Here is a 13,447-nt window from a genome sequence, read left to right as displayed (position 1 = left end):
ACAACAAGCTTGTGTGATGCAAAAACTTAAAGGGAGAGTTCAGATTTTTTGGAGCGGAGTTGTATGAGGTACTTCTCCATAGTCACTGTATTACATACAGTAGAGGGCGGTCTGCACACCTCCAGTTTGGAGAAGCAGGCTGGAGTCCGACACGGAAGCAAAGCAATTTACTGCTGTGGATGGGGGTCAGCAATAAAATGTGCATTAGCCACCTTAAACAATGAGTCTCAATTTAATCCTTGAAACTGGCTGGATTTCTTTCAAAAACAAGGGAGGAAGGCAATGAGCAACTTCAGCGGAAATGACCCAGACATGAGCAAGAAATTAGTAAAAAGTACAGGTAAATTAGCTGAAAATCAGCAAAAAAAAAATAAAATAAATAAAAATGCCAAGCCCAACAACATACAACCAATCCATTGATGTAAAAAACAAACAATGGACCCGTGACCCACCATTTGGGAACCACTGATATTAAATACACTTGAACTAATACCCATTCTTTCACTGGAACCGATTTTTAAGTAGCTAAAATATGTTTTATTGCTGTCCCCATCCACAGCAGTACACTCTATAATCTGACAAGTTGATCTTACTTTAAATAATCATGGAATCCAAATGTCTTGAAAAAGGAAAAAAAATACAACTTCAAATCTTACTTTATGTTTACTTTATATCTGAGTGTTAAATTTACCTAAACTTAAGCTGCATTTACTTAATTTTGTGAAGGTGTTGCAACTTAAAAATGACAAGTGAGATTAGCTGTTTTTTTCTGAACGTTAGCAACTTCAGTAAACCAAGTTAATCTGACTTAACTTGATCATGACAAAGAGGATTTTGCCTAATGATGAAGTTAGAGTTCTGTTTCCTAGCATGTTTGAGAATATACAAATATGACTGACTAGTTTGCAGTTCACCAGTAAACTTGGTGAACTGAAGTTGTTAAAACTGTCATTTTTATGTTGCAACAACTCCCCAAAATTAAGTAAATATAAAAAATGTAAATAGTGAACAACCAGATATAAAGAAAACATCAATTAAGAATTAGCATTATATCAAGGCAATCTGTTTCCTAGATGTTTTTTTTTAAAAGTACAATCAACCTGTCAGATTTTACAGTGTACATTGCTTAGCTTCCATGTTGGACTCCTGTCTGCTTCTCCAAACTGGGGCCTGCTGACTGACATCCACTGTATGTTTGCAATTCACTGTAACAAGCAGGTGTATACACTAAATTCACATGCTGTTCAAATTGTTGCTGCTTTTGTCCCTGACACACATGCACACAGAAGCACACACATCCACATCCACATCCACAGACACAGATACACACACACACACACACACACACACACACACACACACACACAGAAGCACACACACACACACACACACACACACACACACACACACACACACACACACACACACACACACACACACAGGTTTCCCTGCTGCAGGCTGCAGGGTCATGTGGCTGCGACAAGCGACAAGTGACCAAACAGCCGGAGTTAGAATTCCAAGATCCGCGGGGGCTGTTTGAACTGGAACATCCAACTGGCCCATAATTAATAGACGCTGACAAGAATTAAGAGCTCAGCGCTAACCAGTTTCAGTTTACAGCTTAGCGGCGCTGCAAACGGCAGAGACCAGAGGCAGGAGGGCAGAGAGACTGACAGAGGGGGTCGGATAATGTTGAAGAACGGGGAGCGAATAAGACAGAACAAGCTGCTGTTTTTGGCTGAATGTATCAGTTTTCTGCAAGATCTCAATTTTTTTCTTCCTCTTCCTTCTGTCTGTCTCTTTTCCTCTCTCCTTTTCAGCATCGGGTGTAACATCTCCCTCCCTGACAGCCCTGCCTGTCCCAGCCAGCGCCTGATCCGACCAGCGCAGGATTATCTCCTCCCCATGTGATACGGCACAGTACTGAGAATCTGACCACAACAAGACAGCTGGATGAGGCCCCTTGTAGAGGGCTGCGGAGGGGAGGGAGGGTTTGTGTCACCGTCAGCACCACATTCCACACCTCAGGCCCAAAACCGCAGCAGCCTCAGTGCTTCAAGACAATCTGGTCCAGAGGAGAGCTCGTGTCTCGGCTGTGGGAGAGCCTGTGACACGGGAGAGGGTGGGGGTGGGTTGGGGGGCACAGATCATCTTAAAAGCATCCAGATCCATTTTTTACGGTTGCTGGCCCTTCATAAAGTGTGGCAGCCAAAATATGGATGCAGGGGTGAGGCTGTGGGGAATGAGTGGTGGTGGAAGTGTGTGTGCTGAATGTTACGAGCGTGGTAAGATCATACAGAGCAGTACAGACGGGCTGAGACACAAAGATACTGGCTGACAGTCGCTCCTTGCTCTGTGTGTGTGTGGAAAGACGATGAGGCATGTTTGCATAGGAGCAATCTTTACGGCCACCTGACCCCCGGCTTCCCTTTCACATTCAATATCTTTATTGACTTGTACAACCTTAAAGCACATTCCCGACTAGAGTGGCCGTGTTTTCCTTTATGTGGCGGCCGCTGTGTGCATGTGTCATGTGGTTTATTTCATTAATTTAATGTGTTTATTATTTATTTGGATCCCTATTCCTTTAAACCAAGCAGCCAATCTTCCTTTTATGTCCACATAAAAATAGTAATAATAATAAAGTCAAAATCTTACAAACACATTTGTAGACAGGTATAATTAATTCTCACCAATGAAAGATTTGACATCAAGTTTTGCTTATGAAAAACGTACGTATTGTGTCTCACATGTTGTGAGACATATTGATGAAAAGATGCATCACTCTAATGAGTCTTACAGCCTAGTACATTGTCAAATCTGATAAGTTGATGTTTTTTGAAAATAAATATATATATTAGTATATTGGGGGATTATTTTGAGCACATTTGAATATTTATACATATTATAATTACAGCTGAGGTCCAAAGATACTGGAATCACCATATATAATACCCACCATCCTAACATTTCAAGTTTTTCTAAAGTGCATATAGTGTATTTACATTTTTTATTATCATTATTTTTGAACATATTTTAAAATGTTTAATTTTTGTCATATCATTATTCATTTAACACCCCCCCCCCTTTTTTCCTCATGCTTCTGACTCTTGAGATGCTATAATGTGTACATTTTGTAAGTGTGAGATTAATTAAGTGTAATCTTAAGTTTTTGTTTAAATTATAGTATGTAACTCTTATGTTGTTTTTTAAAACCCCTTAAAAACATGACTTCTGTGACCTCAGTAGCTGCAGGGTCTGCACACTGATTAGAAAAAAGTAGAACAAATCAAACATAACCAATAGAGACAACGTGGAGAGAAGGGTGGGCAGTAAAAAAACATAAAAAAACAAAAAGTGATTTGGAAGAAAAATAGTTTAAAAGTCAAAACAGTAAGCTTCAGAAATATCTATTAGAGACTAACAGAGGCTCTACAGAGGACAGATTTCATCACGTGCATGTGGCTTATACACTGTGTATCAAGCTTGTGTGTTACTATGAACATGTGCGCGTGTATCTCACGCAACTATTTTCAGCCGCTCACCTGTCAGAGGCGCTTCTTTCTAGAGAATGTGTCAGAATTGGCTGGCTGGCTAACGCTGCCAAAGGGAGATTAGGAGCTCCCTATTTTAGCTGGGAAAAATCAGTGGGATGCAGCGTGCGCCCCCTCCTACACAGCCGCTCAGCCTTTACAAGGCGCAGGGACCTTACCCTTCCAGAGCTCCTTCTGAGGGCCGAGTCTGCGAAGAGCTGCAGACATCGGACAGCTTTTGTTTGATTGTAGCAAGAGAGGGAGGGAAGAGGGAAATGGGTACAGGACAAGGGGGAGGAAGGGGGGCGTTTCAGGATGGCGTCCCACCTGCTCTAACCCCCAGTGGGCTGACAAGACAAAGCAGGAGTTGTTCTCCCATAACCGCGCACACTGGCATCGCTCTCTTTATCATGTTTTACACTTTTCATAAATCTGAGCCGGCGTGTCCGCAAGGGGTATTACTGTGTATTACAGAGCCGCGCTGACCACAAATGTGCCTGTAATCGAAAACATCTGCGCGGCTGGAGATGGCCGGGTCGATTCAGGATCCCCCGGTGTGTTGGCGTAGCAGGCGTTTGGTTTGTGGCGTTCACACAAACTGTTGTGGGAGAAAAAGACAAAGAGGGAGAAGGGTGCCAGCAGGAAACATGGACCTCAAGGTCCGATCCCATGCCACTTGTCATGGGTGATATACATTTGGCATGTGCGTACATGAATATGTGTGTGTCTGTGTGTGTGTGTGTGTGTGTGTCAGAGGGTTGTAAAGAGGTCAGCACATCGCTAAATCCCCCTCTTCAGAGGAACACGTGTTAGCCTCCGTGTCTGATCTATCACCTGCCAGACAGTGAGGACAGGCCAGCGCGGAGCCTCTGGGTGGGCGCTGACTCTCAGCTGCAGTCTGCCAGCTACTCTGACACCCGAAAAAGCAAACAAGGCCCCAAACATGTGCTGTTAGATAGACAAGTTTGCAGTACAAGGAAAAATCAAGTAGCACGGGGTCAGAGGGGTCTCTCTTCGCAGTTTAACTCCTTGAAACCTGAGCAAATCGTCTTGATTTATTAAAAAAAAAAAAAAAAAAAAAAAAGGCAATGGGCAACCACAGACGAAATTAGTAAAAAGTACAAGAAAATTACCGGAAAATTAATTTTCAAAAAAAGGGGAAAAACAAGAAAACACAAGAAAAAGTGCTTAAAAATTATAAGAATTCTGTAACATAATTTTAAAAATGGAATTATGATAATTAGAAATATAGTTTTTCCCTACTTTTTTCTTTTTTCCCTAAACATTTTTCCCTAGCTTTTTAAAATAATTTCTTAAATCTACTAATTTCTTGCAATTTGTGGCACATTGCTGACCAAGTTGCTCATTGCTTTTTCTCCCTTATGTTTTTTAAAGAAATTGCACCAATTGGCTTCAGGTTGAAAGCTTAAAATACTTGTGAAGGGCATCTGAAAGCAGCACAAGAAAAATGATGTCGCTCGAGGTTTCAATGGGTTAACTCCCTTGAATACACAGGTTTTGAGTGCAGTTCAAACGTATCGGCTAAGACTTTAAAGGCATCCATACAGTATAGACTTCTGCTATATCTTTATTTTGATGATGTAATCTTAGTGTATAGATTGGTTTCTGATCTAAGCCTATTGATTGGAAAGGGACCTGACAGTCTGTGATATTGGATATGGCTTTACTAATCTTTTGTGTATGTGGCTGGAGGAAAATAAGGCTGTAACGTTACCCCGGTAGCCACGTTCGCTCAGGAAAGACTGCTGATCCCTATCTGTGGTCGGGCGAGGGCGAGACAGCAGTGTAGGTTGCCAAAATAGTCTGGCAGCTTGTATTTATCCACCACATTACAGTGGTGTCAGAAAAACCTCACAAGCAAAGAATACACCACAGGAACACTGAGCTAACGCTAAAACCGGCGCGCATCGACCTCAGAGGAGGAAAGGCTGAAGTGTCTTTTATTGAAATTGTTCAAAATGTCAGCCAGCAGGGGCTGTACACGTCTTTTTTAACTGGACATACTTTTTAAACATTCTGATTTGTTAACGTGAAGGTGCTATTACTTGACAAAAGCAACTTGTTGCAGCCCTCTGACAACAAAAAAAGCTAAAAAATAAACCTCCCATCTGAAGCAGAAAATACTAGGAGTGAGTCAAATCACAAAGCCAAAAAAATGCTAATTCAGTCCAAAAAAATTCTTGCATCATTTAACACCATACAGTAATGCTATGGGGTTATTAGCGCTGCTATTAGCTGCCGGCTCGGACTCCTGGCAGGAGTGACTGACACCATACCTTCCGCGAGTTGTAATTACGTGAGAGTTTTTCCATTGGACCTGTGACCTTTTATCAGCCTCAGCTGGACATTTAAGGGGTCACTGAGCGAGGCAGGCTTTCTCGAACAGACGCCTGTCGCTACCCTCCACACAGCTCATCCAGCTGCTCTGCTGAGAGGCAAAGCGGGATCTGGACAGAAGCCTCTGATTCGAATATTTTATCCAAGCATTTCTTTGATTTTCCTCTCACAAAAACTGGTCACTCGCAACCACACTCACGCATAACTATCAAACAGACCTAATATATAACAGCTGCAGTTGATGTTTTGGCCGACACCAGACTCCAAACACACCTGAAGCCACCAAAGCCAGTTTAAAAACTGAACTCGGCTGATTAGCGGCAGGTGTTGCAGTGAGGAGGGGCTTCCCATGCCCACCAACGGTGCTGGTCTATAACTGTGGCAGCTGGCACTTTATAATTCAGGATGGCATGCTTAGAGCGGAGCTTAAAGGGGTCCTTGTGGAAATATTAGACACTTTTAGAACGAGTGATCACATAAGTTCTCTCAACATCTTCGGCAGTGTGAGGCATTTCTTGTGATACTGCCGCACTGTGGGAGGTGAAAGCCCAACTTTGGGATAATGTGGGCAACGGTAATAAGAATTCATGAGGAAATAACTGTAAAAAATTAATATTTTGGTCTTTGGAATAGAATTAAAATAGAACAGAGGATAATAATGGCAGCATGTGGTTGTAATGTAATGCATATCTCTTAAAGGATAACTTTGGTATTTTTTTTAAATCTTGACCCTTATTTTAGCACGTGTTGTGTCCAAGTGACTAATGGGAATGGAAGTTTTTGAAATAGGCCCAGTAGTGAGTGAGAAAACTGCAGCCGGCAGTTGAGATTAAAAGCTGCTACTACTTGGGGTAATTGTGCACCGTCAAGTGACAACAGCTTGGACAGGATCCCTGCAGAGATGGACCTTTTGTTTAACCAGAAACAGCCCCAAAATTACTTTTGCCAAAAGTTTTATCTCTGTAGAGATCCTTTCTATAATGTCTTCAAACAATCTGAGCCCGTCTGTAGCAAAAACAGGCACTTTTAATGGACGTTAATTGAGGGTGCACGAAAGCCCAGAGTGGTTACAGTACAGCCTGTTTTGTTGCTGCTGGCTGCAGTGCTCTCGCTCAACGGCAATTTAAAAACATTTAAAAAACAGAGTTATCCTTTAAAACTAGTTTGATTCTTACATGACACCTGCATTCCTGTGACACTATGCGATTATTTCTTTTCCATGACCAGCGCTTGGCCACTTGTTACATGCTGATCTCATTACATGAAGTAGGGCAAGCCGCTGTCCCCCACTGATTCCATGATCAAAGCCCCCCCACGTCTGTGAGAGGCCACGCCACGGCACTACGCCACGATTAAATGTCCTTTTTCCTTTTAATTGAATGCCATCACTTTCAGAGAATCACCTACTGTGCCACATGTCGCTGTGGCTGTGATGCCGCGTCTCAGGAGCAGCAGGCGGTGGAGGCTACAGATTCCCCCTCACACACACACACACATGCTGACTGTCCACATCAACGGCTTAGCTCGGCCCGCCACAGACAATACCCCACCGTTTTTCCTCTAAGCACGCGCTAATAGTTTCAGCTTTATTTCTGAAGCAACTTTGTTTTTTCTGGCCGAGAGTCAAAGCCTCGGTGTGAGATATTTGGGCCGGGATGAAGACATCAAGAGTGGGCGCATGTATAAATAGTGTTGTAATGGCAATACAATGGATGACCCTTCATTGTGGGATGAACAAACACAGCTACGTCAGTACGTAGTGAAGTTGTATTAGTGGCAGTGGACCAAGAGGCTGACATACAATCTTGTGTTACCAGCACAGATTGCAGTTAACTGCTGCTGGCTTCTATTATGAGTTGTGTTTGGAGTTGGCAGAACACAACAAAACTGTGACTACGGGTTATTTTAGGAAATTAATGATGTTGTGTCTCTAAGATAAGTCTAGAAACAAATTCTTTAAACACCTCTTTTTATAGCAGGATATACAGGATATCTATAAATCATACAATCAGTGCTGATGGCAGTGGATTAAACTCCAGAACTTAACCTGCTGTGATCTGTCCTAAAACTGGGATACAACGTCGGACAAAACGGAGACATTTATGCCCCCTCACTGTGTTACTTTTATACTCAAGAAAACTTAAAAACCTCATGGTTCTCAGGCAAGTTTTTTGAGGGAATGTCTTTTTTTTGCTATGAATTTAAGCTTCTTTATGGACATTTATTTGGGGTGGAATGACATAAAGATTAATCTAAATATTTGTATATTAAATCTGCATTCAGATTTGACTGAATTATGACTTTTGGAAGGAGCATGAAATTTGAGGTTTTAAAAATTTGAGGCTTTAAAACCTAAGCAAATTGGCTTCATTTTCTTCAAAAAAAAAAAAAAAAACCCAAGAAATGGCTCCAAACATGAGCAAGAAACTAGTAAAGAGTTACTGTGCCACGTAGATGAAAAATATGAAGCTCAGGTCGGTTAAGCTTTAGGATCACTCCTCCTTTCACGACTGATATGAATGAGAGAAATGCTGGCAAAAATGCATTACTGTTAACTATACTGGTGAAACATTGCAGATTTCTGTTAGCAAACAAACCTCTTCCTGTCTTGGGGCTTTCAAACAAATCTTTATTGACAATTGTCAGTGGCCAGAGCAGACCGCAGGGGCTGCCAGACCGTTTTATTTTCTATTTATACTTGCAGGGTGAGCACTCAGGTGGCTTGACGATTGCAAAATACAGCGTGAGCGCATAAAATATTTGGTTTGGCTTCACATCACAGATGATTTCATTGTACAGTAGGAGTTGGAATTAAAACAACATTTCTAAAATTGCACAGTGTATCCAGCTTAACTTCCTGTTGCTTTCAGAACACCTGCATTCACCTGTCCCCTTCACCTCACACAGTGTCTTTGCCTCGCATATCTCTCTCTGTGCCTCACAAATAAATGACACACATAATACCTTCTTACACTCTTGCATAAGACTTATACTGCCACAATAACAAAGTGTATAAAAGTTGATAACACTTCTAAATATTTAATTTAAGCACCAATCCAACACAGTGAATAGAGAGGTACTGTCCATAATAATAATAGCTACATTTCTATAGAATTACCTTTTGTTTTTTGTGTCGTTACCTAACAATTGTCCATAGTGTGTTGGGACTTTTCTTATATTTAGTGCCACAGACAAACATGGAAAAGCTCCTTTAAGCTAAACACACAAATGTAAAAAAAAAAACAAACACAAAAAACCCTCTTTCCTTTGAAAAAAAAAATCCATCAGCTAGATTTTCCCTCACTACTCCCAAAGGTCTCTCTCTGGAGGAGAAACAACACATGCAGGAAGTGAGGTGGGATGTTCGGAAAGCATTTAGCGGATCAATACGCCAGGCAAGAGAGGGGAAGGCAGACAGACAGAGAGGGAGAGGAGGGTGAGGGAGAGAGACACCCAGAGCCCAGGGGAGAGGGAAGTCTTGGGGGAACAGCCTGTGCTTTTCAAGAGTAATGTTACACTTCTCAGTCAGTCTTGATAGGAACATCCAACTCAGTAGCTTTTTGAACGCGGCGAGAGGTTCGGCGGTGCGAGGAGAGGTGAGTAAGGTTTGTGGGTGATGTCACCAGTGTCTCCGACTGTAATATCTGATCACCGACCCCTCGTCTAGCTCCCACAGACACTGTTAGACTGTATTGGATTCACTGGCACGAGACAACCGACGATATTTAAAAAAATAATAATAGGAAGAAAACTGAATATATATATATACATACATATATATATATATATATATATATATATATATATACTCCTAAGATAAAGATGGAATGGATGTAGATTAGCTTGGATGTAGCTTTTATCATGTGTTTTGTTTTAGGCTTTTTCATATAACTGCCTTCTCTGCTTTATTGTTTTATTGTATTACATTATATATAACCTTTTACGCAGCTTTTACTTTTTCAATCATGTAAACTTGTGTTGAGGCAGATCCAACCCCATCTGCTTTGACTGGAAAGCCCTTTGGTTAAACCCCTGTTGTTTAAAAATGCGGCATATATACATGTAAAAGTGACTTGACTGTTGAAAATCTCACCAGGGCTGCAGCAAACAGTTATTCTAATTATTGAATGATTCATCTTTAAAGTGTCCTGAAATAGTAAAAAAGGCCGCCCAATTTTTCAGGGTTGCCAAGGTGAACTGTGTTTGTTTAAATTTTATGACATGACAAAGAGAAAAGCAACTACACTTTAACTTTGAGAAGCTAGAACGAGCATTTTTTATACATTTTAAATTATATCTATATATCTATCTATATCTATATAAGTGGTATTAAAGTCAGAAATCGTCATATGTTAACCTATTAAATCAGAGTGTGTCCTCTAAGTAGCCTCATGATACATGGGTCAAACACTGAATGCAAAAAGAAGGATTATTTGCTGCACTGCATCTACTTTTCATAATGTATGATTTGATGCGTAGCATTTGTAGAATGGTTTTGTTGTTTGGTTAAATATTTTTTTATTTTATTTAAGACAAATAGAATTTTTTTCAATAATAAAGTCAAATCAAACAAAAATGACCAGGTAATTAAATCAGCACTCACCTTCTTTCAACATGCCCACTTTAAGACATTTCATGAAGCGACAGGCCTGGCACGACTTGCGTCTCCTTTTGGTGATCTCACATTCATTGGTGGCTGGACAGCTGTACTCAATATTCCCTGCAGAAGGTTAGAAAACATGGTTTTATTAATTCTGTGAGCACAAAATGTAACATTTAATTTAAAATGTAATTTAAAATATTCTTAATTTGTACAAGTTTAACTATATTGTGTGCCGTTTTACCTTAATGTTGTTTGTCTTAACCATTTTACATACTGTATCTACATATTGTATTTTAAAAAAAATAAAAATTAGGATGCCTTTTAACATCAGGCCACCGATGAAAATTAGCTTCCCAGCTAACTTGGATGCATTTACATTTGTTCAAATGTGGATTAATGACAATTTCCCTTTTTAAATTAATAAATTAAAAAAGCCTGCACATCAGCAAATCAGAAACGGTAAACAACAGGCACACAAAGATGGTAAAACACACACACGCGCACACACGCATACACACATGCACACACACATACACACACACGCACACACCTGTCCCAAGGTGACCCCGTGTGACACTCCTGAAGGAGAGGAGGGTTTAGTGGCATTTTGATGGGACATGTAAAAAGCACCTCTCCGCCCCGGAGTCCCACCCCCATTTTGATTCACGGATAAATTAGCTTCATTAATGCAGAGCGTCCTCTCAGCAACGCTCACCACGACCCCGTGCAGCCCATCCTTCTTCACCTAAAGGATGATGGGAAAGCTGCCCTCCCTCAACAACACAAGGGCTAGGAGATGGACGCGCAGCAGCCGAGTGCTCTACATAATGCTCTCCGGTAAAGACCGAGAGCTGCAGTTAAGATTCGCCAATCTAAGGCTGCCATATCATGTAGCAAAGCTCGATGTATTATTCAAGTCCGTCTCGACGGTTGTTGGCTCACTATGGAAATATTTCCTATGCAATTTAATCACTCTGAGTCCAAAAAAAGCCAGAAAATGCAGACATATTGAATCTACTGCTGTCTGTTTTTACCACCAGTTTCCGGTTAACAATTTTTTTTCAGGGTTTATTACGCAGTCACATCAAAAGTTGACATGTCCCAAAGAATCCAATGACAAATCCTCATTCCCAGGTATCCAAATCCCTTGATTGAGTGTTTAAACAATTCCCCGTAAGTCCAGAGATGTATTAATGGTACCTAAAAACAGCAAACCAGGTGTTATCTGTTACAGTTCTGCCAGAGCGGCCCCTCACAACACACACACACACACACACACACACACACACACACACAGACACACACACACACACACACACACACACACAATCCCCTGTTGGTCAAGGAGAAGGTGCCAACATTTGTCAGGATCCCTGGCATCGATGGTGCCAGCAGGGTCACATGCACAGTGAGGGGCCCGGGGCACCACGCCAGCATGTTGGCAGAGGCTGCTGCTGGTTTCAGGGTGGGTGAAGTCTTTTAAACTGAGCTGCGTTAGCAGAGGGAACACAGAGTGGAGTGCAGAGCTCATGTGTAGAGACACATGCTGTGCACCACGTCTACACTACAGACTTTGCTTCATTTGCTGACCTTTCAGCGTCATCACAGGTTCATATAGACAACCGTTGTTAAATAGACTCAGTTATTTTGCTGTCATAATATCAACATGACGTCATGACTAAAAAGATGCCAACATTTAGAATAGACTGAAATGCAGCTGGTAGTATTAAATGTCAATCATAAGTAAACCACAACATTTAAAATGGGCTCAGAGTAACGAATAGACCCAAATTTAAAATATCAAAGCTAAAAACAAATAACTCTTATGACAAACTTATTGTATGCAGCATGTACTACTGTATATCTTTCATATTTTACTGTTTGTGCAGTTAAAATACTACAGTTGAATCAGTTAGTCCCAATTTAAGACTACGACAGGATTTGAATATGTGCTGTGTTTACATTAAAGTGAGAAATGAAGTATGCAAAAGTATGCATAATAACAGAGCACTTTTCTTAAGATCCTGTCGATGAACACTAATTTCCCACAATACACACAAGTAGTTCACACAAGAGATGTTGGAAGACAAAAGATGTATATGATTTCCTTAAAAAATGTTATTAGTGGTGGTATTTTATGATCATAGTTTGACTGATGGCACATTTTGGAAACCTGTATAAGTTTTTCTTTTATATTACAAAAAAATATGCACTTATGTCACAGTATACTGTAAAAACAGTACTATGACAATCTGCAGTACATAGTGTATATGAGAAGTATGTAGTATAAAATTTGGGCACACCTAATGTATTATTTTCTACAAGCAGAGAGTGATGCAATACATGTGCTGACAGGCAGTAAATCTGTCTTTCAAATGCCAATGTCAATTAACTTCACAAAAGCAAATGTTTTCTATTTATTGATTCTTTTTTTTTTTTGTTTTTAATACTTAGCAGTGCACATCAGTGTTACTGCTGTGTCCTCCTGTCACACTGCGGTACACTTTATCTAATGTCCATTTGCTTGAATTCTGAGTATGAAATTAGTAGTAGTACATACTGCATGTACACTACTTTCTTCTAACAGTCCCAAAGTGCAATGCATCACATTTTAGTGTTGTTGTCCATCTGTTAATCGCACTGAAAAGTGCTGATGATCCCTAAGCGCCCCAAAATCTCAATTCACCACTCACAAAGAAACTACAGAGTGCCTATTACCAGGGTTCCTACATCTTTTCCATAGCCTAGTTCAAGCACTTTTCAAGCTTTTTTAGGGAGCATTTTCAAGCGTTTCAGGGACCTTACAGCAGTGGTACATTACATATTTCTGAAATAGAGCTCTTTATTGTAAATGTTGGTAGTTTCTTGTTTGAGCTGTTCATTTGGGATTTTCTTTTTTATTCATTTTCTTGTCTTTGTCCACATGTTAGACAGGAAGATGGTTTCAAAGTAA

At 40.6% G+C, this 13,447-nt stretch overlaps 1 protein-coding gene across 2 annotated transcripts in view; it reads right to left on the bottom strand.

Annotated features, from left to right (window-relative positions):
• The window catches only part of LOC121955513 (steroid hormone receptor ERR2-like), a 170,576-nt gene that overhangs the window by 19,114 nt on the left and 138,015 nt on the right, over window positions 1-13,447 (bottom strand). For both annotated transcript variants that reach the window (XM_088089222.1, XM_042503509.2), the window contains one exon: window positions 10,495-10,611. In XM_088089222.1, coding sequence (XP_087945348.1) covers window positions 10,495-10,611 — 117 coding nt within the window. The remainder of the gene's footprint in view (window positions 1-10,494; window positions 10,612-13,447) is intronic.

This window comes from Plectropomus leopardus, chromosome 16 (assembly GCF_026936395.1).
Source record: "Plectropomus leopardus strain MGB_pleo_1.0 chromosome 16, ASM2693639v1, whole genome shotgun sequence".
NCBI lineage: Eukaryota > Metazoa > Chordata > Actinopteri > Perciformes > Serranidae > Plectropomus > Plectropomus leopardus.
Note: the sequence above shows the minus strand (reverse complement) of the source record. Positions and strands in the feature narration are given on the sequence as shown.